General features: G+C 39.9%; 1 protein-coding gene and 1 pseudogene across 2 annotated transcripts; one reads left to right on the top strand and one right to left on the bottom strand.

Annotated features, from left to right (window-relative positions):
* On the bottom strand, window positions 596-14,655 carry DPY30 (dpy-30, histone methyltransferase complex regulatory subunit). Of its 2 annotated transcripts, none has more exons than XM_005686393.2 (5): window positions 14,546-14,655; window positions 14,236-14,307; window positions 14,103-14,150; window positions 2,957-3,099; window positions 596-941 (listed from the first exon to the last, which is right to left on the bottom strand). In XM_005686393.2, the coding sequence occupies exons 2-5, from the start codon at window positions 14,269-14,271 to the stop codon at window positions 869-871; spliced, it is 300 nt and encodes a 99-aa protein (XP_005686450.1). In that variant the 5' UTR covers window positions 14,272-14,307; window positions 14,546-14,655; the 3' UTR covers window positions 596-868. The 2 variants fall into 2 exon arrangements, with proteins under 2 accessions (XP_005686450.1, XP_005686451.1); XM_005686394.3 differs by having other exon boundaries at window positions 14,407-14,640.
* Window positions 5,047-7,143, top strand: LOC102169188 (annotated as a pseudogene).

The raw sequence follows: 27,881 nt of genomic DNA on the forward strand, positions 1-27,881 counted from the left end.
TTTTTAATTACAAAAAGAAGCAGTATGTTAACTAGCCCAAGAACTTCTCACTTAGCTATCAGCAACACATTGGTAGAACTGGGTCTCAATGCCCACTCAAACACTTACCAGCTGTGTGGCCTTGAGCAAGTCACTTAACCTCTCCCAATCAGTTTCATCTGCAAAATCGGAATAACAAGATCTACTTTGCAGAGTTGCTACATGAGAGATAATTTAAATAAAATAATTCTGCACCTAACACATAGTAGAACTATAATAAATGATATCTACTATTAATACCATAAAGGTTGACAGCACCGAAAGATATTGTACACCCTCTGCAGTACTTATAACAGCACTCCAAATTTACCGTGCGTTAGAATCACCAATGACATTTGTTAAAAACTGAAGATGCCCAAATCCTAGTCTCTCAGAGATCCAGAAACAACACTAGAAAAACTGGCTGAGAGTTTTTTATATTCTAATTGACTATGGTGTATTTTCACACTGTTGCAAAACTAGGCAACATGCTAAGACTCATGGGAGTAAGTAATACATGAAAACAATTGAACCGCATAAAATATTTGCACATAGAACAAAAACTACTGTAAAATAATGATGTTTCAACAGTTTATTTTGAAGGTCACTTTAAAAACAAAGTTAAAGACAATCTGAAAAAAAATTGCACGGAACACATTTATTAAATAAGTTGTGATTAAATCAATAAGGGAAATGATGTCTTCTTCTGCAACTCCGAAGTAAGTTCTGTTGTCCTGAAGGTTCTTATTCTTCCAAAAAGGGGGGGAGGGGGAAATCATGGCAATTAAAGCTGCCTCTTAATCATGTAAATCTACAGTAGAAACCAAATTTTTCTGTTCTTCCCAATAAGTCAGTTTCGATCTTCAAACTGTGCCTTGTTTTTTAAAAGATACGATGCTAGAAATTCAATGGGATTTGGTGGTCTGTAAGGGAAAAGAAATCCACATTTTAGAAATTTACATTCTAGATGTGTTAAATGTATTGTTCCATAAAATCTTTTCTTTTTTTTTGGCTGCACCATATGGGATATAAGATCTTAGTTCCTGGACTAGGCATTGAACCTGTGCCCCTGCAGTGGAAGCACAGAGTCTTAACCCACTGGATTGCCAGGAAGTCCCTTAAACATATTTTAAAATTAAGCAGCAGGTAGGAGGGGGAGCTGGAAGAAGGCGGTCAAAAGGTACAATACTCCAATTATAAGTACAAGGGATGTAATGTGCAACATGACCATAGCTGACACTGCTATAACAAGAAAGTTGCTAAAAGAGTAGATCCTAAGAGTTCTCCTAGCAAAAAGATGTTTTCTTTTTTTTCCCACTGTATCTATATGAGATAATGGATGTTAACTAAACCTATGTGGTAAACCACCATGCTATATACTTTAAACAGTGATGTATGTCTATATTTTTCTCAATAAAACTGGAAAAAAATTTTAATAAAATGTTATTTCACATTTATTACCTTTAAATATGTTCTTTTTGCTGATAAAACAGGTCCAAAAATGAAAAGTTGGGGGAACATCTATTTTAAACTCTACTATAAAAAAGCATATTTAGAACTGATTTACAATAATCTCTAAACATTCTCTTAGCACTTTAAATAGCCTTTTGAACTAACCAGACAGAGACACGGAGAAGGCAACGGCACCCCACTCCAGTACTCTTGCCTGGAAAATCCCATGGACGGAGGAGCCTGATAGGCTGCAGTCTATGGGGTCGCTAGGAGTCTGACACGACTGAGCGACTTCACTTTGACTTTTCACTTTCATGCATTGGTGAAGGAAATGGCAACCCACTCCAGTGTTCTTGCCTGGAGAATTCCAGGGACGGCATAGCCTGGTGGGCTGCTGTCTATGGAGTCACACAGACTCAGACACGACTGAAGTGACTTAGCAGCAGCAGCAGACAGAGACAATACTTGTTACATAATAATCTGATGGATTATTTTGCTAAAATGCCTTACAATAAATGCAAAAACTTGCATTTATTAATAGAATATTACTTTAATAAAACTTTTCCAAATTTTATTCTTCTAGAATTTAAAGTAATATTTAGAATTTCCAATATACTGGCCTTCTTTTACAGTGTTCATTATTAGTCTTTTGGGAAAAATATCCAAGCAAGAATACTGGAGTGGGTTGCCATTTCCTTCTCCAGGGGATCTTCCCCACCCAGGGATTAAACCCACAATCCCATTTCTCCTACATTGGAGGGAAGGTTCTTTACCACTGTGCCACCTGGAAGCCAGTTACACCCAGTAAATATTGACTAATATTAACTTACAAAAAAAAAGTCTTATTGATTTACTTAAACCAATAAGATTTACTTAAATCAATTATTTACTTAAATAATTTAGGTAGACTTACCAGGGAAAAAACATGTACAGAACAGAGAAAAAATTGTAATCTTGCTAACAAAAAAATGTAAATTAAAACAACTTGGTAAAAAAAAAGTTTATAACACACGTGTACCTAAGGCTATGATGACACTGGAAGAATCTTAAGTATAAACTTTTCAATGGAAATATATTATTATGGGTCAAACACCATAAAAATAGTCATGTCATTTGAAATAGTAAACCAACTCTTGGGTGTTTATCATAAGGAAGTAATTAAACAAAAACAAAAGGAAATGAAAGCAGATAAACTACCTGGTGACCAACAACAATAAAGGAAATTGGACCTAAATGCTCAAAAACGAGACATAAAATTACATGTATACCATGATTACAAATATGCACATAGGATCTAAGACTAGTAGAAAAAGAAAATGTCTGAACTGAGGTTATGTCTGACTTCTTTTTAAAAAATCTTTAGTATCTATAAGTTCCTTATACAGTAAAAAAAATAGCTACACATAATTAATGATATTTCAACCAGGGAAGTTTTTATTTTGCTTTCTCTGGTAAGCCCATTTGCAGACAGACACTATTATCTTACCTTTCCTTTGCAAGTACAGCAAGTCCTTGTAATAAGATAGGCACAACTGTCTGATCCAGATAGGCACGAGTTGGCAAAGACTGGAGATCCACTTTCTGTTTTGATGACTTTTCTGCGTTAATTTTCTCATTTTCTACTATCCTCTAGAGAATTTTTTAAAAAAAGGCATAAATATTAAAACTGCAAATCTCTCTGCCAAAATAAAATCAGACTCACTTCTAAATGTCATTCAAGAATTTTTCTGAAGGCACCATATCTCATCCTTTTAATGTCCTATCTCCAGATGCTACACTTACTTTCTCTCTTTGCCTTTTTTAGGAGCAAAAATATGTACTTTTTCTTTGAGAATACCTTTTTACAGTGTGCTTCAAAAAAATCTGGACATGACACTAAGCAGCACTGAGTCACAGTGAGAAAACTAGTTCTGTTTCAATTTCTTCATCACAGGTAATATCACAGACAAAGTCTCAGTTTGACCCTAAGATGTCTCTAACACTTCTGTAACACTTGCTAACCCCCCCTTCTTAAGACAGGGAACAGGTTTCAGGCTCAGAGGCTTCAACAGGCAACAGAGTCTAGCTAAAATATAGTACCTCTGTTTTGTAGTCTCTTTTGTATTCCCTGTTTTCATTTTTATAGTTACCTCTACCACAATGAGAATGCTTTTCCATTTATGTTTCTTCTTAAAATAAATGCATCTGATTTTTAAAAGTAAATTTAAGAAAAAATATTCAGTAAAAATAGCCAAAAAACAGAAGAAATGACTAATATGGGAAAGATCATTACTGTGATACTAAATAATGTTTAGAAAATGATGACTTATACTTCCTTCACCTAAGAATCTCCATGAGAAAATTCAAGCCTTTCATATAGAGTCATCTGATATCCAGAGTATCAAAAACTGCTTTACTAAAAAGCTGTGCCTTCTGAAAATCTACCATTTCAGAAGTTTAGAAATAAGTGGCTATCTCAAAAGTCAAAACACTATTAAGAGCACTTTTATTTAAAGAACTGTTGTTCCAATCATACCAGAACGGATATAAATCAGTCAATAATTATAAAAACAATTTTTCTATACTTAGTTTTTTTTAAGAAAATTTTTTATTTTGTAAAAACTGGGAAAAAACTTTAAGCATATAACATACATACCATGCTTTTCAAAACATTTGCCAGAACTATCAGATAACTTGTCTAGTTTTGTTTATGATTTTTCAGTCTAATTTTTGGACTTAATAAAAATTATTATATATGCTAATGAATAGAATAGCTATTTGCCCATGAATTAAGAAACTTCTTGTTCATCAGTAAATTTCAACAAATATATGATAAAAACTAGTCATTTACATGACATCCCAATATCTCAACAAAAAACAGCAATACGTAAGCAACTCTAATAAGATCCTAAAATAAGGTCCTTGACAAGTTCTCTCATTTATATCATTTAAACATTCACTAAATACTTACTATGTACTGTAATGTTTAATTTTAGTAAAGTCAAAATCTTAAATTAATCTAAAAAAATTTACAGTTGACCCCTGAACAACATGAAGGTTTGGGGCACCAACACATTCTGCCCAGCCAAAAACCCACCTATAACTTACAGTTGGCTCCTCCATATCTGTGGTTCTGTATCTACAGTTCTACATCCTTGGGTTCAACTAACTGGAAATCACGCAGTACACTACAGTATTTACTACTGGAAAAAAAATCCACATTTAAGTGGACCCACACAGTTCAAACCTGTGCTGTTCAAGGGTCAAATGTATATCCAAACTAACACACATACTCATAATAGATTAAGCTTTTAAGAGTGTGGAACAGCGACCACAAAAATGGGGAAAAGTAAGGTGAATCCTATGATTGCCACGCTTATTGCATCCTGCCTAGAGAACTTACAATGATACCCAGGAAGAAGGAACCAAGCAGAGCCCTGCAGTCTCCCTAAATTGAGAAGACAAGAGTTGAAAAGTCAGAGACATCAAGGGAACTAGAAATCGCAGAGTGCTAAGAGGACAGTTTCACAGAAGGGAGTTGATCAGAAAGAGACGAAGAGATCGTCCCCCACTTTTCAGGCGTGTACTAGTCGGAGCATGAGTGTGAGGGAACTACCCAAGGCCAGAAGAAAAAGCCACTTGGAAGAAGCACATGGCACAATCCCCAGAGCTTCACAGGCCAGGAGTAGTTCATGGTCCTATGACCTAGATGAAAACCTCATAATACATAAAGCATAGGGCAGAATACACAAGGAAGAAATGAAGCATGAACTAAAGGCCAGTGGGTTAGTCACTCAGTCCTGTCCGACTCCTTGTGATCCCATGGAGTGTAGGCTCCTCTGTCCATGGAATTCTCCAGGCAAGAAAACTGGAGTGGGTTGCCAAAGGCTAATCTGGTCCCATCTAAAAAAGCTTAAAGGCAAACTTCAAAAGGATCAAAATGTTCCCAAATAACTTGACCATGTCCCAGAACAAAGCTCAAGGTTTGAAGAAATGCAAAAACAAATGCACCAGCACCCAACAAAGTGCATAGAGCAAAGCCTTCAGTAGAAATTACCAGACAGACCAAGAAGCAGGAAAAAACCACCCATGATGAAGAGAAAAACCAATTCACAGAAACAGACTCAGAAATGATACAGAGAGCACTGGCAATGCCATTAGGCTAGTTATTATAATATATTCCATATGTTAAAGAAGACAGAGGAAACAATGAATAAATGAAGCTAACAAAATACTTGAAAATATTTGAAAAAAAAGTCTGAATTTTCAAATATCATTAAAACTCTAAATGCAAAGATCCAAGAAGCTCAATTCTAAGCACAAGAAACATTAAAACAAAAAATTATGCCAAGACACATCAAAATCAAGTTATCTAAAACTAGTAATAAAATCTTAAAAGCACAAAGAGAAGGCATTTAAATATGGAGGAGCAAAGCGAGTAGTGATAGAACACTTTTCATCAGAAACAACATCAGCCAGAAGACAGTAAAGCATATCTACACTCAGCAAATATACCTCAAAACAAGGGGAAAATAATTCTACTTTTTAGACATTCAGAACCTTAAAGAATTCCTTACCAGCAGACCTCCACTATAAGAAACACTAAAGAAAGCCCTCCAGGAGGGTGGGAAATGATGCCAGATGGGAAGCTGGATCTACACAAAAGGTTGGAGAACCCAGAAATAATATCTATATGGATAAACGTGACTCCTTCCTCTTAATGTTTAAATCTCTTTTAAAGAGATAATTAGACAGAAGTGAAGGGAACACTTCCGGGCTCCGCAATCACCTGGAGCAGGCGGCATTAGGTTGACCCTGCTGGGCCTCTTTCTGTAGCTCCGCCTTTGCTCTGGTCTTTCTGGAAATCTTGCTGGTGCCGGACAGCCTCCCAGACGCATGTGAGGGACCCCCATAGTGCGTACATTCCACGAACGGCCCCCCAGGGAAGGGCACAGTGCAAGTCTTGACGGCCAGTGAACCGAAGACAACAATGTGGCTTTCTGGCTTGTTCACTTTACTGTTCTGTTTCTTTGCGCTGCCTCTTGATGGGCTGCATGAAGCAGCACGCTGTTACCAACGTGCTTTGTTGGCAAGTGCTCTGACCAGTGCTCTAGGGCTGCACAAAAGATGACTTGCTTCCAGTTAAGCAGAGCATTCCTGGCCTGAGCTTTGTTAGGGGACTGCTGGCGCTACCTGTTGTATCCACTCATCTTTGTCAACTCCTCCAGTTACAATTAATATTCTCCCAGTCTTGTTATTTTCTTGGCTTCATGCTGCCACATACTGGAAAAAGGCAGTGCAAAGGGTTCAAATAGTTTATCTCTACTGAGACCTCTCATCCATAAATTAAGCACTAATCAACAGAATATTCTGAAATTCATTGCTTGTCATTAAATAATCTTGATGTCTGCTACAGTTTTTATGCTTTTTTAGTGGCCAAGAAAATCTGCTCCAGCTTTTTATATACTATAAATTCCTTAATACCGCTCTCAAAGAAATCCATATTGTAGGGGACGTTAACAACTTGAGGGCTGTTGTTGAATATCTAATAATGAAACCTGCTTGCCCACTGTTTGTGAGAAGACTTTGTCTTCAGAGCATTGCACTAACACTTGCATAGTTTACCATCCAGCTAAGTTATATATAATATAAACGAGTATTATTAGCAGCTGGTACTTCTGATGCTGCTGCTAAGTGGCTTCCGTCGTGTCCGACTCTGTGCGACCCCATAGACAGCAGCAACCCGCTAGGCACCTCTGTCCCTGGGATTCTCCAAGCAAGAACAATAGAGTGGGTTGCCATTTCCTTCTCCAATGCACGAAAGTGAAAAGTCAAAGTGAAGTCGCTCAGTCGTGCCTGACTCTTATCGACCCAAGGACAGCAGCCTACCAGGCTCTTCCATCCATGGGATTTTCCAGGCAAGAGTACTGGAGTGGGATGCCATTGCCCTCTCCTGGTACTTCTGTTAGAGATGGTTAATTCCAGGTGTAAAACTGCCCTCAATGCAATTTACATAAATGCATCTCAAAAGAATAATAATCCTTTTCCCAGCATGCAAAATCAAACTTTTAAACACTGAGGAACTTTATTGTAACACGTAAGTTTAAATCTTGTGACAAATGTATCTAAAATTCTTTAGACTAGTGTGCCTTAATCATGAAATACATCTATTTCTCTTGTAAAAATAGCTCTAAAAATTGTTTTCATCTAATTGATAACCTTAATTTGTATCTGGCATGAGTTGATTATGGTTATGTTAACATGTAAATTCAGCATATTTTGAGACAGTATTCTTTTGCCATTCAGTAATTTTGAGTGATTTTAACAAAAACATTTCCCACTATGTTTAATTTCAAATTTTTTCTGAACCAACCAAGTGCTGCTTGGTTAGGACAGATTTTATTTTGGATGTATCACTATAATAGGAATTCTATATGTATTTTATGCTATGATCCTCCAAATTTTTATTTTCATAATTACTTCTGTGGCTTTGAACATTTTTTTTTAAAGGTCCCAGGATAAGCTTGTTTGTTAGCCAACTGGGTAAATATCTGTGGTAACCTAGCATTTTAAATTCCAGAGCGGTAGTCAAGACAGTTTTCCTTTCAGAGACCCATTGAGTAACATTTCTCAAATACAAAATCCTTCTTTTTAAGAAATGTGCACACACAGGTTTTAGTAGTTTATACAATTACTCAGATCAGATTCTTGACTAAGAGTTTTCTCAGTTTCCTAGGCCTAAATTTTCACAATTACAGCAGCGCAGATGCCTTTTGAAAGGCATGTAACTGAAGATTTAGCATATGACTGAACTTGGTATCTGTTCTAAAATAATAATGAAGATTATGTATCAGTTCAGTTCAGTCGCTCAGTCATGTCCGACTCTTTGCGACCCCATGAATCGCAGCACACCAGGCCTCTGTCCATCAGCAACTCCTGGAGTTCACTCAAACTCACATCCATCGAGTCGGTGAGGCCATCCAGCCATCACATCCTCTGTTGTCCCCTTCTCCTCCTGCCCTCAATCCATCCCAGCATCAGTCTTTTCCAATGAGTCAACTCTTCACATGAGGTGGCCAAAGTACTGGAGTTTCAGCTTTAGCATCATTCCTTCCAAAGAAATCCCAGGGCTGATCTCCTTTAGAATGGACCGGTTGGATCTCCTTGCAGTCCAAGGGACTCTCAAGAGTCTTCTCCAACACCACAGTTCAAAAGCATCAATTCTTCAGTGCTCAGCTTTCTTCACAGTCCAACTCTCACATCCATACGTGACTACTGGAAAAACCATAGCCTTGACTAGACGGACCTTTGTTGGCAAAGTAATGTCTCTGCTTTTGAATATGCTATCTAGGTTGGTCATCACTTTCCTTCCAAGGAGTAAGCATCTTTTAATTTCATGGCTGCAATGTGGAGCCACCCAAGACGGGTGGGTCATGGTGAAGAGGTCTGACAGAATGTGGTCCACTGGAGAAGGGAATGGCAAGCCACTTCAGTACTCTTGCCTTGAAAACTCCATAAAAAGGCAAAATGATAGGATACCAAAAGAGGAACTCCCCAGGTCGGTAGGTGCCCAATATACTACTGGAGGTCAGTGGAGAAATAAATCCAGAAAGAATGAAGGGATGGAGCCAAAGAAAAAACAATACCCAGTTGTGGATGTGACTGGTGATAGAAGCAAGGTCTGATGCTGTAAAGAGCAATATTGCATAAGAACCTGGAATGTCAGGTCCATGAATCAAGGCAAATTGGAAGTGGTCAAACCGGAGATGGCAAGAGTGAACGTCGACATTCTAGGAATCAGCGAACTAAAATGGACTGGAATGGGTGAATTTAACTCAGATGAACATTATATCTACTACTGCGGGCAGGAATCCCTCAGAAGAAATGGAGTAGCCAACATGGTCAACAAGAGAGTCCAAAATGCAGTACTTGGAGGCAATCTCAAAAACGACAGAATGATCTCTGTTCGTCTCCAAGGCAAACCATTCAATATCACAGTAATCCAGGTCTATGCCCCAACCAGTAACGCTGAAGAAGCTGAATTTGAACGGTTCTATGAAGACCTACAAGACCTTTTAGAACTAACACCCAAAAAAGATGTCCTTTTCATTATAGGGGACTGGAATGCAAAAGTAGGAAGTCAAGAAACACCTGGGGTAACAGGCAAATTTGGCCTTGGAGTACGGAATGAAGCAGGGCAAAGGCTAATAGAGTTTTGCCAAGAGAACACACTAGTCTTAGCAAATACCCTCTTCCAACAACACAAGAGAAGACTCTACACATGGACATCACCAGATGGTCAACACCAAAATCAGACTGATTATATTCTTTGCAGCCAAAGATGGAGAAGCTCTATACAGTAAGCAAAAACAAGACCAGGAGCTGACTGTGGCTCAGATCATTAACTCCTTATTACCAAATTCAGACTTAAATTGAAGAAAGTAGGGAAAACCACTAGACCATTCAGGTATCACCTAAATCAAATCCCTTATGATTATACAGTGCAAGTGAGAAATAGATTTAAAGGACTAGATCTGATAAGAGTGCCTGATGAACTATGGATGGAGGTTCGTGACACTGTACAGGAGACAGGGATCAAGACCATCCCCATGGAAAAGAAATGCAAAAAAGCAAAATGGCTGTCTGGGGAGGTCTTACAAATAGCTGTGAAAAGAAGAGAAGCGAAAAGCAAAGGAGGAAAGGAAAGATATAAGCATCTGAATGCAGAGTTCCAAAGAATAGCAAGAAGAGTTAAGAAGATTATGTATACTTGCCCATCAAATCTGATTTAAAAGATTTAGTTAGTGAAGTCACTCAGTCGTGTCCGACTCTTTGCGACCCCGTGGACTGTAGCCCACCAGGTTCCTCCGTCCATGGGATTCTCCAGGCAAGAATACTGGAGTGGGTTGCCATTAATAGGAAGGTTTATAGGTAAGGTTATTGATTGGGAATGGGGCCAGAGGAGGAATTAAGAGGTAAACAGTGTACATTTCTATTTTGCAATTCAGAGATAAGTTTGGGGGAATTGGATGTACAATACAACTGTGATTGAGTTGTATGTTTAATACATTTGTTAAGCTTCCATCAATTTCTTTATAAAATTCATTCTGATCTTTATTACTGCTGTTTAAAACATTGCAAAATGTTAATACTGAGTAATGTAATGGTTTTTGTAACCAATATTCTTCTGTGTATGTAACTTGGATTTCTCAAATACACTCAGTGACTTATCAGTAACATCAGTTTTCTTTTTATTTAACTTTTTGATCCACAGAAATGTGATACTTACTTGATAGCTCAACTGTAGCCAGCTATTTTTGTAATTTTGAAATATTTATCTACTAAGTTAGAGAATGCTCAAACTACTGCACAATTGCACTCATCTAGGGATGAGTGATGCTAGTAAAGTGATGCTCAAAATTCTCCAGGCCAGGCTTCACCAATACGTGAACCGTGAACTTCCTGATGTTCAACCTAGTTTTAGAAAAGGCAGAGGAACCAGAGATCAAATTGCCAACATCCGCTGGATCATGGAAAAAGCAAGAGAGTTCCAGAAAATCATCTATTTCTGCTTTACGGACTATGCCAAAGCCTTTGACTATGTGGATCACAATAAACTGTGGAAGATTCTCAGAGAGATGGGAATACCAGACCGCCTGACCTGCCTCTTGAGAAACCTGTATGCAGGTCAGGAAGCAACAGTTAGAACTGGATACAGAACAACAGACTGGTTCCAAATAGGAAAAGGAGTACATCAAGGCTGTATATTGTCACCCTGCTTATTTAACTTCTATGCAGAGTACATCATGAGAAACACTGGGCTGGAAGAAGCACAAGCTGGAATCAAGATTGCCAGGAAAAATATCAATAACCTCAGATATACAGATGACAGCACCCTTATGGCAGAAAGTGAAGAAGAACTAAAGAGCCTCTTGTTGAAAGTGAAAGAGGAAAATGAAAAAGTTGGCTTAAAGCTCAACATTCAGAAAACGAAGATCAAGGCATCTGGTCCCATCACTTCATGGGAAACAGATGGGGAAACAGTGGAAACAGTGTCAGACTTTATTTTTCTGGGCTCCAAAATCACTGCAGATGGTGACTGCAGCCATGAAATTAAAAGACGCTTACTCCTTGGAAGGACAATTATGACCAACCTAGACAGCATATTCAAAAGCAGTGACATTACTTTGCCCATAAAGATCTGTTTAGTCAAGGCTATGGTTTTCCCAGTGGTCATGTATGGATGTGCGAGTTGGAGTGTGAAGAAGGCTGAGTGCCAAAGAATTGATGCTTTTGAACTGTGGTGTTGGAGAAGACTCTTGAGAGTCCCTTGGACTGCAAAGAGATCCAACCAGTCCATTCTAAAGGAAATCAACCCTGGGTGTTCTTTGGAAGGACTGATGCTAAAGCTGAAACTCTGATCCTTTGGCCACCTCATGCGAAGAGTTGACTCACTGGAAAAGACCCTGATCCTGTGAGGGATTGGCGGCAGGAGGAGAAGGGACGACAGAGGATGAGATGGTTGGATGGCATCACTGACTCAATGGACATGAGTTTGAGTGAACTCCAGAAGTTGGTGATGGACAGGGAGGCCTGGCATGCTGCGATTCATGGGGTTGCAGAGTCGGACATGACTGAGCGACTTAACTGAACTGACTGAAGTTAGAGAAGCCCATTAATTTCAGTTGATTGTGGAGGGGATAGTCTCATTATTATTATGTAATTTGATAGTTTCAAAAATTAAATTTTCTAGAGCAATAAAATAACTATAATATTAAGTAAACAATTTAAAAATTTTTAAATAAAAAGGATAATTGACTTTTTAAAGAAAAAATAAAAACAATCAACTGCAGGGTTTATAACATATGCAGAAATATAATATGTGATAACAACAATATAAAGGCCTGGAGAGAGAAAATGGAAGGATACTGTTGCAAGGTCTTTATACCATATGTGAAAAGATATGATACCACTTGGAGGTAAATTGTGGGAAGTTAAACTTCTGTACAAGTCCTAAAGCAACCACCAAAAAAATTATAAGTCAACAGTCAAAATAAAATCAAATTCTAAAGAGAAAAGCAACAGCTGTAGAACAGTGACTTCCAGACTTTGAGATATCACAAACAAGTAAATTAACAATAACATATTGAAAGAAGGGACTAACAAGATTGTTAACTTTATTTAACCAAGTAAAACCTCACAAACAAACAAGCATAATTATTATTTTACTATCACCATGAACTCATAAAAGAACAGGCATTTCAAAACTATGCAAGCAAGAAAACCAATCAAAACAAAAAAAGAAAACCAATCACTAAATAATGTAGCACCATCATTCATTCACTCCACTTTCCTTTTTTCTCACTGTACTATGGAAACTGGTCTGAAGGTTTGAAAAAATATATTTGTTATCACTGTATCATGGCTCTGCCTCCATATACAAGCACCAACAACAAAAGACTGCACTGATGCCTAAAAGCAATCCTCTTAAATGACTAAAACGCTAAGCAGCATCGAGTATCTTCATCTGATTCAGCATAGCAGCTCAATTAAAAAGTACATCATGAAGATTCAAATTCTCTTAACCCTGATATCAAACCAATAAGTAATCAATTTACAGGCACAGAGAAGTCACTCCACATGACAGGGAATTCTGGAGTTGATCAAGATGAGCAATATGATTTAATCCCACCTCAAAAATGTCAGCCTGCCTAGGTTTAAAACACAGTTCACTTTCTTCCTGGTGAACTTAGACAAGTTAGTCAACTTCTCTGAGCCTTGCAAGATGGAAAATACACAAAAGTTACTTAGCGCTAATACTAGTAGCTATTACTATTATTACTGTACTTGGAAATGCTCCTGCCCTCATTTATTTAATTACTGATGTCTTTCTTTCCCCCATAAAACACATACACTTTCTCTATATTCCTCACCAATTCCACCTGCTGCTGCTGCTGCTAAGTCGCTTCAGTCGTGTCCGACTCTGTGCGACCCCATAGACGGCGGCCCACCAGGCTTCCCCATCCCTGGGATTCTCCAGGCAAGAACACAGGAGTGGGTAGCTCTGGTTAATTGAACTGTTCTAGCACTCATTTACAAAGTAACCTCTTCATACCTGCATGAAAAAGCTCTATAAAATTATACTCGTTTTGTATAGGGTTTTGTACACTTAACTCTCTAAATTCAGGTTTAACCATGTAAGGCAAAAACAGTGTCTACTACCTGTGTTATAGCTTCCAATGTCTCCTGCCAATGAACTCTGCAAAGATATCAACCTTGACTAAATGCTGACTTCACCAGCACACTATCTGCTACAAAAACAATGGGTTTCCTAATTGTAATGTGCAGTTTTTCCACTGCAATATTCCAACAGAACATAAACAGCCACCAAGCAAAACGATTCTGACAATCTCCATTAGTAATATGTTTCTTTCTCTATATCAAAGTTCAACCTCTGGACTCAGCTAGTGTGTACGTCTACATACCACGAAGCATTAGTGCTGCTAATAAAATAAGCTGCCCATAATTTGACACTATTTGGTTCATGATGATAAAGTTTTCCCTTGTGCAAAGCAACCTAGCAAAAATGGATCCCAAGTTTTCTGCAGCTCTTAAGAGACGCAAAGATATGGCATAGGAACTGGGCAAGTTACCTCGACGTTGTCTGTGAGACCATATTCAGAGTGGGGATTTTCTGCAACCTAGAAAACAAAACACAAGTCACAGAGGCATCAGCCACTCTTCCTTGCTGCACACCGCCACCCTAAATCCAGGGCCTCCTAGTACCTGCGTCTGTCCCTCCAGCATCTGCTCTGGCTCCATGGCTGACCCTGCAAGTCACACTCCCCGGATACCAGTCTTGGAAAACAAGAAAAACCGTGAGTTACCCGGGAGATTTTAAGATGAAGACGCCAGGATGGAGCCCAACCCAGTCCCGACCCCGCCCCTCACCCCCACCTGGGCGCGGGAGCACCCCGAGCTGTAGAGGAGCAGGATGGGACTGTCCACGACCGGGCGCCCGCATCAGGTCCGGTAGCTCCGCGGTACTCCCAAGAACCTACAAGAGGTGGGGAAAAGGGGAAAGGGAGCTGATTACCCGCGCCCAAGCCGTTCGTTCTTAAGAGCCCTGCACCGCTCCAACTCCCAGCACAAACCGCTTCCGCCGTAAGTGGCGGATGTCGCACGACTGCCGCGCCTGCGCAGAACTGTACAGCCGGGCCCGAGCTGGGAAGGACCCGGAGGGTTGCAAGTATAACGTGCTGTCTACGATAAGCAGCGTCCTGACCAAGGTGTGGCCCGCAGTTTGCGAAACAATCGTTCCTTGACCTGCCTACGCTGAGCAGCCGCCCACCCCACCTGCAGACCCAGTGAATAGACCAGCTATCGGGGTTCGGCCCGGCCATCCCTCGGTGCTGCCTGAAATCTGCCGAAGCTCTTCTTCGCGGAACCGAAAAAAATTGCTGAATAATTCTTACGGAAAAAATATCAGACCGAAATTCAACAAGCCGGGAAAGAATATCAGTTCAGTCGCTCAGTCGTGTCCGACTCTTTGCGACCCCATGGATTGCAGCACGCCACGCCTCCCTGTCCATCACCAAATCCCAGAGTTTACTCAAACTCATATCCATTGAGTGGGTGATGGCGTCCAACCATCTCATCCTCTGTCACCCCTTCTTCTACTGCCTTCAATCTTTCCTAGCACCAGGATCTTTTCAAATGAGTCAGTTCTTCGTATCAGGTGGCGAAAGTATTGGAGTTTCAGCTTCAACATCAGTCCTTCCAATGAATATTCAGGACTGATTTCCTTTAGGATGAACTGTTTGGATCTCTTTGCTGTCCAAGGGACTCTCAAGAGTCTTCTCCAATACCACAGTTCAAAAGCATCAGTTCTTCGGCGCTCAGCTTTCTTTATAATCCATTTCTCACATCCATGCGTGATTACTGGAAAAACTAAAGCTTTAACTAGATGAACCTTTGTTGGCAAAATAATATCTCTGCTTTTTAATATGATGTCTAGGTTGGTCATAACTTTTCTTCCAAGGAGCAAGTGTCTTTAATTTCATGGCTGCAGTCACCATCTGCAATGATTCGGGAGCCCCAAAAAATAAAGTCTGTCACTGTTTCCCCATCTATCTGCCACGAAGTGATGAAACCCGATGCCATGAACTTTGTTTTCTGAATGTTGAGTTTCAAGCCAACTTTTTCACTCTCACTTTCATCAAGAGGCTCTTTAGTTCTTCACTTTCTGCCATAAGGGTGGTGTCATCTGCATATCTGAGGTTATTGATATTTCTCCTGGCAATTTTGATTCCAGTTTGTGCTTCATCCAGCCCAGTGTTTCTCATGATGTACTCTGCATATAAGTTAAATAATCAGGGTGACAGTATATAGCCTTGACATACTCCTCTCCCAGTTTGGAACCAGTCTGTTGTTCCATGTCCAGTTCTAACTGTTTATTCCTGACCTGCATACAGATTTGTCAGGAGACAGGTCAGGTGGTTTGGTATTCCCATCTCTTTCAGAACATTCCACAGTTTGTTGTGGTCCACATAGTCAAAGGCTTTGGCATAGTCAATAATGCAGAAGTAGATGTTTTTCCGGAACTCTCTTGCTTTTTTGATGATCCAGCAGATGTTGGCAATTTGATCTCTGGTTCCTCTGCCTTTTCTAAATCTAGCTTAAACATCTGGAAGTTCACAGTTCACATACTATTGAAGCCTGGCTTGGAAAATTTTGAGCATTACTAGCATGTGAGATGAGTGCAACTGTGTGGTAGTTTGAGCATTCGTTGGCATTGCCTTTCTTTGGGATTTGAATGAAAACTGACCTTTTCCTCTCCTGTGGCCACTGCTGAGTTTTCCAAATTTGCTGGCATACTGAGTGCAGCACTTTCACAGCATCCTCTTTTAGCATTTGAAATAGCTCAACTGGAATTCCATCACCAACACTAGCTTTGTTCGTAGTGATGCTTCCTAAGGCCCACTTTTCATTCCAGGATGTCTGGCTCTAGGTGAATGATCACACCATCGTGATTATCTGGGTTGTGAAGATCTTTTTGTACAGTTCTTCTGTGTATTCTTGCCACCTCTTCTTAATATCTTCTGCTTCTGTTAGGTCCATACCATTTCTGTCCTTTATCGAGCCCATCTCTGCATGAAATGTTCCCTTGGTATCTCTAATTTTCTTGAAGAGATCTCTAGCCTTTCCCATTCTATTGTTTTCCTCTGTTTCTTTGCATTGATCACCGAGGAAGGCTTTCTAATCTCTCCCTGCTATTGTTTGGAACTCTCCATTCAAATAAGGATATCTTTCCTTTTCTCCTTTGCCTTTAGCTTCTCTTCTTTTCTCAGCTATTTGTAAGGCCTCCTCAGACAACCATTTTGCCTTTTTGCATTTCTTTTCTTGGTCTTGATCCCTGCCTCCTGTACAATCTCACGAATGTCCATCCATAGTTATTCAGGCACTCAGTCTATCAGATCTAATCCCTTGAATCTAGTTGTCATTCCCACTGTATAATCGTAAGGGATTTGATTTAAGTCATACCTGAATGGTCTAGTGGTTTTCCCCACTTTTTTCAATTTAAGTCTGAATCTGGCAATAAGGAGTTCATGATCTGAGCCACAGTCAGCTCCCAGTCTTGTTTTTGCTTACTGTTTAGAGCTTCTTCATCTTTGGCTGCAAAGAAGATAATCAATCTGATTTTGGTATTGACCATCTGGTGATGTCCATGTTTAGAGTCTTCTCTTGTGTTGTTGGAAGAAGGTGTTTGCTATGACCTGTGCATTCTCTTCACAAAACTACATTAGCCTTTGCCCTGTTCATTCTGTACTCCAAGGCCAAATTTGCCTGTTACTCCACGTATTTCTTGACTTCCGATTTTTGCATTTTAGTCCCCTATAATGAAAAGGACATCTTTTTTGGGTGTTAGTTCTAGAAGGTCTTGCAGGTCTTCATAGAACCGTTCAACTTCAGCTTCTTCAGCATTACTGGTCAGGGCATAGACCTGGATTACTGTGATATTGAATGGTTTACCTTGGAAATGGACAGAGATCATTCTGTCATTTTTGAGATTCCATCCAAGTGTTGCATCTCAGACTCTCTTGGTGACTATGATGGCCACTCCATTTCTTCTGAGGGATTCCTACCCGCAGCAGTAGACATAATGGGAAGAGGAACTGTTTACAGACCTATAGCTGCAAGTGGCGGGGTCGCAGTTTCAAACCCAGACACTCTGGCTCTAGCGTTCATGACTTTAACCACTGCTATAAAGAGGAGAGTGAAAAAGTTGGCTTAAAGCTCAACATTCAGAAACCTGAGATCATGGCATCCAGTCCCATCACTTCATGGGAAATAGATGGGGAACCAGTGTCAGACTTTATTTTGGGGGCCTCCAAAATCACTGCAGATGGTGATTGCAGCCATGAAATTAAAAGACGCTTACTCCTTGGAAGGAAAGTTATGACCAACCTAGATAGCATATTCAAAAGCAGAGACATTACTTTGCCAACAAAGGTCCGTCTAGTCAAGGCTATGGTTTTTCCAGTGGTCATGTATGGATGTGAGACTTGGACTGTGAAGAAAGCTGAGCGCCAAAGAATTGATGCTTTTAAACTGTGGTGTTGGAGAAGACTCTTGAGAGTCCCTTGGACTGCAAAGAGATCCAACCAGTCCATTCTGAAGGAGATCAGTCCTGGCTGTTCTTTGGAAGGAATGATGCTAAAGCTGAAACTCCAGTACTTTGGCCACCTCATGTGAAGAGCTGACTCATTGGAAAAGCCTCTGATGCTGGGAGGGATTGGGGGCAGGAGGAGAATAACTGGGTGTTGTTTTTGCTTTGGCTCCATCTCTTCATTCTTTCTGGAGTTAGTTCTCCACTGATATCCAGTAGCATATTGGACACCTATGACTTGGAGAGTTCATCTTTCAGTGTCCTCTCTTTTTGCCTTTTCATACTGTTTATGGGGTTCTTAAGGGAAGAAAACTGAAGTGGTTTCCCATTCCCTTCTCCAGTGGGCCACATTTTGTCAGAACTCTCCACCATGACCCATCCATCTTGGGTTGGACCTGACATGACCTGGTTGCATCAGATATGAGCTGGTGGTAGTTAATCCCACCTGAATTGCATGATGGCTATGCAGTGGGACAGGAGAGGTTTTCCCAAGGGAAAACCTTAGAATGACTAGGAAGAGGGAAGAAAGGGAATGAATTTGAAGAGTTAGCCAAAAAATATTCACTATCGTGTATTCTGAAAGGAGTTCATACTCATTACAAGCTTACGACAAAAAGAAATGGAATGACATTTTATCCCATAGAACACAAGGATACAAAGATACTTACTATAGCACAGTTTTTAGTAGGAGAAGATTGGGAATAGATTAAATTATGATATCTCAATACAGTGGACTACTGTGCAGCCATTGAAAAGAATGACGTAGATCTACGGTGCTGTTGTTGTTAAATTGCTAAGCCATGTCCAGCTCTTTGTGACTTCTTGGACGATAGCCTGCCAGGCTCCTCTGGCCTCCACTGTTTCCTGGTGTTTGCTCAGTTTCATATCCATTGAGTCGGTGATGCTATCTAACCGTCTCATCCTTGTCATCCCCTTCTCCTCCTGCCCTCAGTCTTTCCCAGCATCGGGGGCTTTTCCAGTGAGTCAACTGTTCACCTCAGGTAGCCAAAGCAATGGAGCATCAGTCCTTCCAATAAAGATTCATGGTTGATTTCCTTTAGGATTGACTAGTTTGATCTCCTTGCAGTCCAAGGGACTGTCAAGAGTCTTCTCCAGGACCACAATTTAAAAGCATCGATTCTTCAGCACACAGCCTTCTTTATGGTCCAACTCTCACATCTGTACATGACTATTGGAAAAACCATAGCTTTGACTATATGCACCTTGTTTGGCAAAGTGATGTTTGCTTTTTAATGTCTAGTTTTGTTATAGCTATATAAATCTACATCTATAGCTACTGGCATGTTAAACATATTCACAACATAATTTTATCTGAAAACACATGTTGTAGGAAATCTGTGTAGTGAGATCCATTATTTTTTTGCATGTACATACTTGTATATGCATAGAAAAAAGCCTGGAGAGATATACAACAAACTATTAATAGTGGTTACCTGTGGAGAGTGAAATGTGGAAGGTAAATAAGTTGTTGCTTTCTACAAACTTTTATAGTGTTTGACTTTTTTTTTTTTTAACCAAAGGCATGAATTTGTTTTGAAATTAAAAGTCCAGGAACTAGCTCATCCCTGCCATCTCTAGTCACACTGAGGACCACCTGATGCAGAAGAGAAAGAAAAAGCCCCATCATGCCTATCAATAGCAAACAGGTGAAACACCACTAATAATAGCAACCGTCAGTTCAGTCGCTCAGTCGTATCCTGATCTCCTTTAGGATGGACTGGTTGGATCTCCTTGCAGTCCCAGGGACTCTCAAGAGTCTCCTCCAACACCACAGTTCAAAAGCATCAATGCTTCGGCACTCAACTTTCTTTATAGTCCAACTCTCACATCCATACATGACCACTGGAAAAACCATAGCCTTGACTAGATGGACCTTTATTGACAAAGTAATGTCTCTGCTTTTTAATATGCCGTCACATTTCAGTTCAGTTCAGTCGCTCAGTCGTGTCCGACTCTTTGCAACCCCATGAATCGCAACACGCAAGTCCTCCCTGTCCATCACCAATTCCCAGAGTTTACTCAAAGGCATGTCCATCAAGTCGGTGATGCCATCCAGCCATCTCATCCTCTGTCATCCCCTTCTCCTCCTGCCCCCAATCCCTCCCAGCATCAGGGTCTTTTCCAATGAGTCAACTCTTCGCATGAGGTGGCCAAAGTATCGGAGTTGCAGCTTTAGCATCAGTCCTTCCAATGAACACCCAGGACTGATCTCCTTTAGAATGGACTGGTTGAATCTCCTTGCAGTCCAAGGGACTCTCAAGAGTCTTCTCCAACACCTAGGTTGGTCATAACTTTCCTTCCAAGGAGTGGCAACAGGGAAATACACAAATGCACCTGCAAAAAAAAAAAAATTAAAAGACCAGGAATTTCCCTGGTGGTCCAGTGGTTAAGACTCTGCACTTCCAGTATAGGCAGCATGGATTCAGTCCCTGGTATAGGAAGTAAGATCCCACATGCCTCAAGGAAAAAGTGGAAAACAAAAAAATAGAGGCCAAAAATATTTAGAAAAATGTCTTAATTGGAAAATATGTCACTTTAATGTATGTAACACTGGCAATAATGAGGAAGAATATTTACATGAGTAATGAGTCTCATTGGTTATATGATAGCATTAAAAAAAAAAAAAGCCTTCCAGTTCATTCTTCCCTTTACCCTCCTATTTATGGGGCATCTGCAGAAAAGAGTTAACAAAGCAGGCCTGAGACTTCTAGCTTTAGAAAGGCCTGCTTAAAAGACTGGCTGGTGTCTAGGCATTTGAATAGTAAACTGTTCCCTACACTGATATATGGGGTCACAATGGCTCAGTGGTAAAGAATCCACCTGCCAATGCAGGAGATGTGGGTTTGATCCCTGTGTCAAGAAGATCCTCTAGAGTAGGAAATGGCAACCCACTCCAGTATTCTTGCTTGGGAAATCCCATGGACAAAGTAGCCTGGTGGGCTACAGTCCATGAGTTTGCAAAACAGTCAGACAACTTAGCGATTAAACAACTCTGATATAAAACTTTCCCTATATGATGAGAGTGGCTTACTGAGTCTAAAATGTTTGATCAGACAACATGGTTTATGTTAAGCACCTGCTTTCCTTCTAGGAGTTGGGACTTTTGGTATGTGTTAGGCAGAGAATGACCACATGATCAGCAGGACTGAATTTCTGATGAGTGTCCCTGATAGACAGCATTTCACACATACTGTCAGATCTCACTGCTGGTGGAATGGCGTCCTGTGTGACTCAACTGAGAGAAGGCTCTTGGAAGTTGATCTTGGGTTTCCTCCAGACTTTGTCCATGTGCCTTTTCCCTTGCTGATTTTCCTTTGTGTCATTCTGCTGTAATAAATCAGAGCTGCAAATAAGACTCTATTCTGAGTTGTATGAGTGAGTGAGTGAAAGTCTCTCAGTCATGTCCGACTCTTTGCAACCCCATGGACTGTAGCCCAACAAGCTCCTCTGTCCATGGAGTTCTCCAGGCAAGAATACTGGAGTGGATAGCCATTCCCTTCTCCAAGGGATCTGCCCAACCCAGGGATTGAATGTAGGTCTCTTGCACTGCGGGCAGATTGTTTACCATCTGAGCCATCAGCAAAATTGAATTGTGTGAGTACTTCTAGTAAATGACCAAACCAGGGGGTAAACACGGAGATCTTCCACTCTTGGAGAGTTTAAGATAAATATAAATTACAGTGCCTGCCCTCATAAATTCGAATTCTAGTTCAGCTAGATCAGACATTTAAATGTCAATATAAGATAACTGATTACAGATGAATGCTAGCTATCTGAATACTTCAGATTAATTCTGAAGGCGTTCACATGAAGTTGAGATAAATGCAAGCAGGTATCGTTGGAGCAAGTTGGACCAAAGAATAATTATTTCGGCAAAGCAGGGAGGAATGGGGCCAAAGGGACATAATTCCAATTAACATAATTTCACTGATGAAGAAATTAAATGAAGAAACTCAGGTATCTTTGCAAAAACATGTTGTAAAAATATGTGTTGGAGAAGACTCTTGAGAGACCCTTAGGACTGCAAGGAGATCAAACCAGTTAATCCTAAAGGAAATCAATCCTGAATATTCTTTGGAAGGACTGATGCTACAGGCGAAGCTCCAAAACTTTGGCCACGTGATGCGAAGAGCTGACTCATTGGAAAAGATCCTGATGCCTGGAAAGATTGAAGGCAGGAGGAGAAGGGGATGACAGAGGACGAGGTAGTTGGATGTGCTACAGTCCATGGGGTGGCAAAGAGTGGGACACAGCTAAGTGACTGAACAACAACAAATACTAGAATATAGAAATTGAGGACTTCCCTGGTGGTCCAGCAGTTAAACAGTCTGCCTGCCAATGCGGGGAACATGGGTTCAGTCCCTGTTCTGGGAAGATTTCACATGCCTTGGGCAGCTAAGCCTCTGTGCCACAACTACTGAAACCCTCGCACCACAGCTAGAGAGTAGCCCCTGCTTGCTGTGACTAGAGAAAAGCTGTGCACAGCACTAAAGAGCCATTGCAGCCAAAAATAAATAAGTAAATACTTTTACAAACAGTATAGGAATCAAGCTTATCTGATAAGAAGGATCTCAAGGTTAATGAACAGTTTCTGAAACTACAATGGAAACCATTCTGGGAAACAGACGACTTCTTTTATGTGTCCCAACATTCATCCAGTGCTAACAATTCCCATTACTCTCCTTTTAATGTATGTCAGAGTAAATGCCTTGCCCACCATAAACATAGAAATGTAACATATTTACATACCTAAGTATTTTCTTTAGAGTGATGACTGAATATACCTTCCGGTAATTTAGACTGCCATTCTACCACATTCATTTAATATCCTGTGTTAACTGACTCTGCTCTGCCTCCATAGCCTCCCAGCTTTAAAAACTGAGCTGAGCAAATTAGGTAACAACTTATACTGTTACACCTACTACTATTTCAAAACCATGAGCTCATCCACACTTGCCATAGTAACAAATCCTCTGCAAACTAGAGAATCTCAAACTGGTGCTTCAGTTTTGTTTTGGTTTGTTTGTTTTCAAATTTTGAGCCAACATCTCCTGAGCAATAAATTTCGCATAAAAAATCAGAATTCTCGTTTCTCTTTAAATGTTTTAAAACTTCGGCAACAGAGGCACACATTTCTGAAAGGCAAAGAGCCGGAGCCTAGTAACAGCTGTCACATTTAATAAGAGAATGCTACTCTTTAATTTCTCAAAATATTTTTTAAGAATTTATTTATTTTTCAAAGTCTTTGTTATTCACATCATATATACATTTTTGAATTTCACATCCACACATAGAATTTATGTATATATGTCTGACCACTGTTGCTACTTGCGATTTAAGTTTTTTAGCCATGTATTGGGCTGTACACTTGCTCTTATTCCCTACTGTGTCCTGGCACCTTACTCATCACCTGGCAGGTTGTCTGTGCTTAATATGTTTGTTGAACAAATGAATGAATAAATATATGTCACAATGTGGGGAAATGATTAATTGTCCACAACTGTGTTTTGGCAACCCACTCCAGTACTCTTGCCTGGAGAATCCCATGGATGGAGGAGCCTGGTAGGCTGCTCTTTGTGACCTCCATGGGGTCACAAAGAGTCATACATGACTGAGTGATTTTACTTTCTTTCGTTCATGTTTTTGCTTATAAACATAGCTATAGGATAAAAATCCCCTAATTGTTACTCTACTCTTGCCATTTCTAATCTCCAACCATGTTTAATGTTTCTCTCTTACATTTTCTGCCTTTTTCAAAATCAGTTATTCTTCTCTTGGTTCTAGGTGCACCACTTCATTTTACTTTTAATTATTATTATTAATTGAAAAGAAATCCTTAATAAGTGTCATAGGTCCCTACTTTAAATAATTCAGCATCTTTCAAACTGAAGGTTGGGGAATTTCTTAGAAGAGAAGGAGATTTATATACACATATAACAACTGTTAAGTGGTAATCTCTTTCTAAATAAATTAATGGGTTAAAGTGATAAAGTGACCAATGTCCTGGATTAGTTAGCACAGTACTCAGGTCCTCTTTTTGTCCTGGTGAAATTGGCCCAGATTGCCTTCAAGATTAAGTGTCCTGCAAGTTCTTGCCATCTGAAAATGGAGAAGTTGTCATGCTACAGAGTAAATGGCTGAGAAGGTTAGTATCTTCAGTGCAGGGAGATTATAAAGCCAGGGTAATAGCTAGGTGGCTTCCCAGGTGGTCAGTGGTGAAGAATCCACCCAATGCAGGAGACCTGGGTTCAGTCCCTGAGTCAGGAAGATCCCCTGGAGAAGCAAATGACAATCCATTCCATTATTCTTACCTGGGAAATCCCATGGACAGAGGAGCCTGGTGGACTACAGCCCACGGGGTCACAAAGAGTCAGACATGATTTAGCAAATAAACAGTGTCAACAATATCCAGGCATTATTTTTCTTGAGACAAGTTTTAAAAGATGTTAATTGAGAAAATGGATTTGACTGGCATAGAATTCCAAGAGGCAGAAGATGTGGACTGAGATTATTGAAAATTCAGATCCCAGTGGAGTATAAATTCTGGAATGGCACTGTACATGTAAGAGACAGAAATGAATAAAATTTACTGAGCCTTCTTACATTCCAGGCATTATGGCAGGAGGTTTTAGATGTATTCTTTTATTTTGTAATTTAATTCTTATTCTACCCATTTTACAGATGAGTTAAAGGACTTGATCCATATCACACAACCAATAAGTGACAGAACCAAAACACCAACCTGTCTTTCTCTCAAGCCCATATTTTTACCAAACCAAAAAAAAAAGGGGGGGGGGGCAGAAAGTTATAGAAAAGCAGTCAATGTTAAGAACAACTGGATAGCAGAGATCTAGCAAGTGGGAGTCAAGGGGCCAAAAACCCAATACCTGGAGGCTCAGGAATGAAAGATTACTCTCGATTCAGGGGTTAGTGATATATATATTTCAAGATTAATAAAATATAAACAGTCTATATACAAGTGTTTTTCTTTGGAGGCCTAGATTTTAAACTTAAAACCCTGAAGTAGCATGTGTCATTAATTAATACATGATGTTGGGCAACTAACAGGCTGTTAGGAGCCTCAAATTCCTTATTTTGAAGAATGGAGGCAATAAGGCTTAAAATAGTGGTGATTGACTACAACAGTCAAGTTAACCTGCTTAGCCTAGAATATGAGTTCAATACATGTTAGCTAGTAGTAGTAGTCATCATCATTATTACTGTTGCTGTTGTCTCCTTAAACAAGTAAGTTACTGTACCTCATGATTGAAACTAGAAATGTTTTGATGACTCGGCAAAATGGCTGGGAAATGCTTTCTTAGATTCTAATCTGAAATCGAGGTAAAAGGAAATTCTACCTGCAATCACTGTGGTAGATTACTTGCAAAGATGGCCACAATAATTCCTTTCATCCATACTTGTATACTTCTTTGCAATGTGACTTTGCTACTACTCCATTGAGATATGGAATTTATTTTCCCATCTTCTCCATTGAGGTTGGCCATATGACTTCGTTTGATAATAGAATGCAGCAGAAATTACATTATGCAACTTTGAAGTTTAGGCTTAAAGAGGATTTACATCTTCCTTTCATGCTCTGTTGGAAGCCAGACGCTATATAAAGAAGTATGGTGGGACTTCCCAGGTGGTGTAGTGAATAAGAATCTGCCTGCTAATGCAGGGGACATGGGTTCAGTCCCTGGTCTGGGAAAATTCTGCATGTTGTGGAAGCCCACAGAACTACTGACCCCACACTCTAGGGCCTGTGAGCCGCAACTACTAAGCCTGTGTGCCTAGAGCCTGTTGTCGGCAACAAAAGAAGCCACTACAATGAGGCGCATTTTGAAATGAAAAGTAGCCCCCCTCACTGCAACTAGAGAAAGACCATGCAAAGCAAGGAAAATCCAGTGTAGCCAAAAATAAAATAAATAAATAAAAAATTACAAAGAAAAAAAAAAAAGATATGGAATATTCTGCTGGAGATACATGCCCCAGCCAATAGCCACCAGCAGCCTCTGGACATGTGAATGAAGATAGCTACACCATCCATCCCCAGTCAAGCCTATAGTAGATTACTGCATTCATATAAATGAACCCAGGCAAGGCCAGCAGAAGAACCACCCTGCCACAAGCAGTCCAAGTTGCTGACTTACAGAACTGTGAGTAAATAAATGGTTATCTTAAGTCAGTAAGTTTGGGAGTGGTTAATTACATAGCAACAGAAAGTGAAAGTTGCTCAGTCATGTCCGACTCTTTGAGACCCCCATAGACTATACAGTCCATGGAATTCTCCAGGCAAGAATACTGGAGTGGGTAATTGTTTCCTTCTCCAGGGGATCCTCCCAATCCAGGGAGCGAACCCAGGTCTCCCACATTGCAGGTGGATTCTTTACCAGCTGAGCTACTAGAGAAGCCCATAGCAACAGATATCTACAACAATTACCATATTTGAATTGTTTTTCAAAATATTAATATTTATTAAATGAGTACCATAAGCAAGGCATCAGGCTAGGTGTAGAAAGTGAACCAAAATGTGTAAAGTTTGGCCATTGCCTTGAAAAGAATTTATAAACTATATCAGGAGGTAATAAAGTATTTAAATAACACAAACTATATATTAGAAGAACCACAGAGTAACATAACCATATTGTTATAAGAATTAAAAAAATATAATTTCTGCTGGAAGTGGTAAGGGGAGGATTTATCAAGAAGACAATATTAGAGCCTTGAAGGATTTTGATGGTGGAAGTAGGAGGAAAATCAATTCTAAGAGAAAGAAAAATGACCTGAGGATAACTGTGGTCCTGGAAAAGAGCAAAGAGTGCTCAGAAACTTGTCAGTATTTTATTTCACTTGGATTATAATATATGTATAGATGTGGGAGAACTCATTTAACAAATATTCAGCTGCAACTTCATTCCAGGCACTGGCTACTACTCTGTTATGTGATAGGTGTGGAAGTTGAACTACAGATATGGAGGCCAGCCGAGTCACTAGTACAAGAAGGTGGTGGAACAGGGATTTGAATGCAAGCAGTCTGACTCCAGAACCACTCTACTATTGTGCTGCGTCTTGGCTAAGTTAAGAAATTAATTAGGGGGAAAAAACAAAACTGGCACCAAACTAAATACCCTTCAACAGTTGCAGTGAAAACAAATACACTATAGCTATACAAACCAACAAGAAGGGATCTCAAATACTTGTTTATATTTTTGGCTGTGCTGGGTCTTTATTGGTGTTTACGGGCATTCTCTAGTTGCGGCAAGTAGGAACAAGTCTTCCTGTGGTGCACATTCTTCTCCTTGGGGTGGCTTCTCTTGTTGCAAGCACAGGCTCTAGGCACGCAGGCTTCAGTAGTTGCGGTCCAAGGGCTATAGAACGCAGACTCAGTAGATATGGGGTTTTCCAGGACCCGGGATTGAACCTGTGTCCCCTGCATTGGCAGGCGAATTCTCAGCCACTGTACCACCAGGGAAGTCCTCAAACACTTAATATTGAACAGAAAAATTAAATTAAGAAGAATATGTGCAATATGATTATATTTGTATTACGTAAAAATCAGGCAACTACATAACATGTTTATACATGTTAATGTACACATGAAACTAAAATGAAAAGGAGAAAAATGATGAGTACAAAATTCAGGATAGCCCCTTGCCGATCATGCACTGCACGTTCCTGGGGAACCAGATGCTAAACCATTCATAGACAACCTGCCTCTGGGTCAGGGTTTCGTACGTAG

Source organism: Capra hircus, chromosome 11, assembly GCF_001704415.2.
Source record: "Capra hircus breed San Clemente chromosome 11, ASM170441v1, whole genome shotgun sequence".
Lineage (NCBI taxonomy): Eukaryota > Metazoa > Chordata > Mammalia > Artiodactyla > Bovidae > Capra > Capra hircus.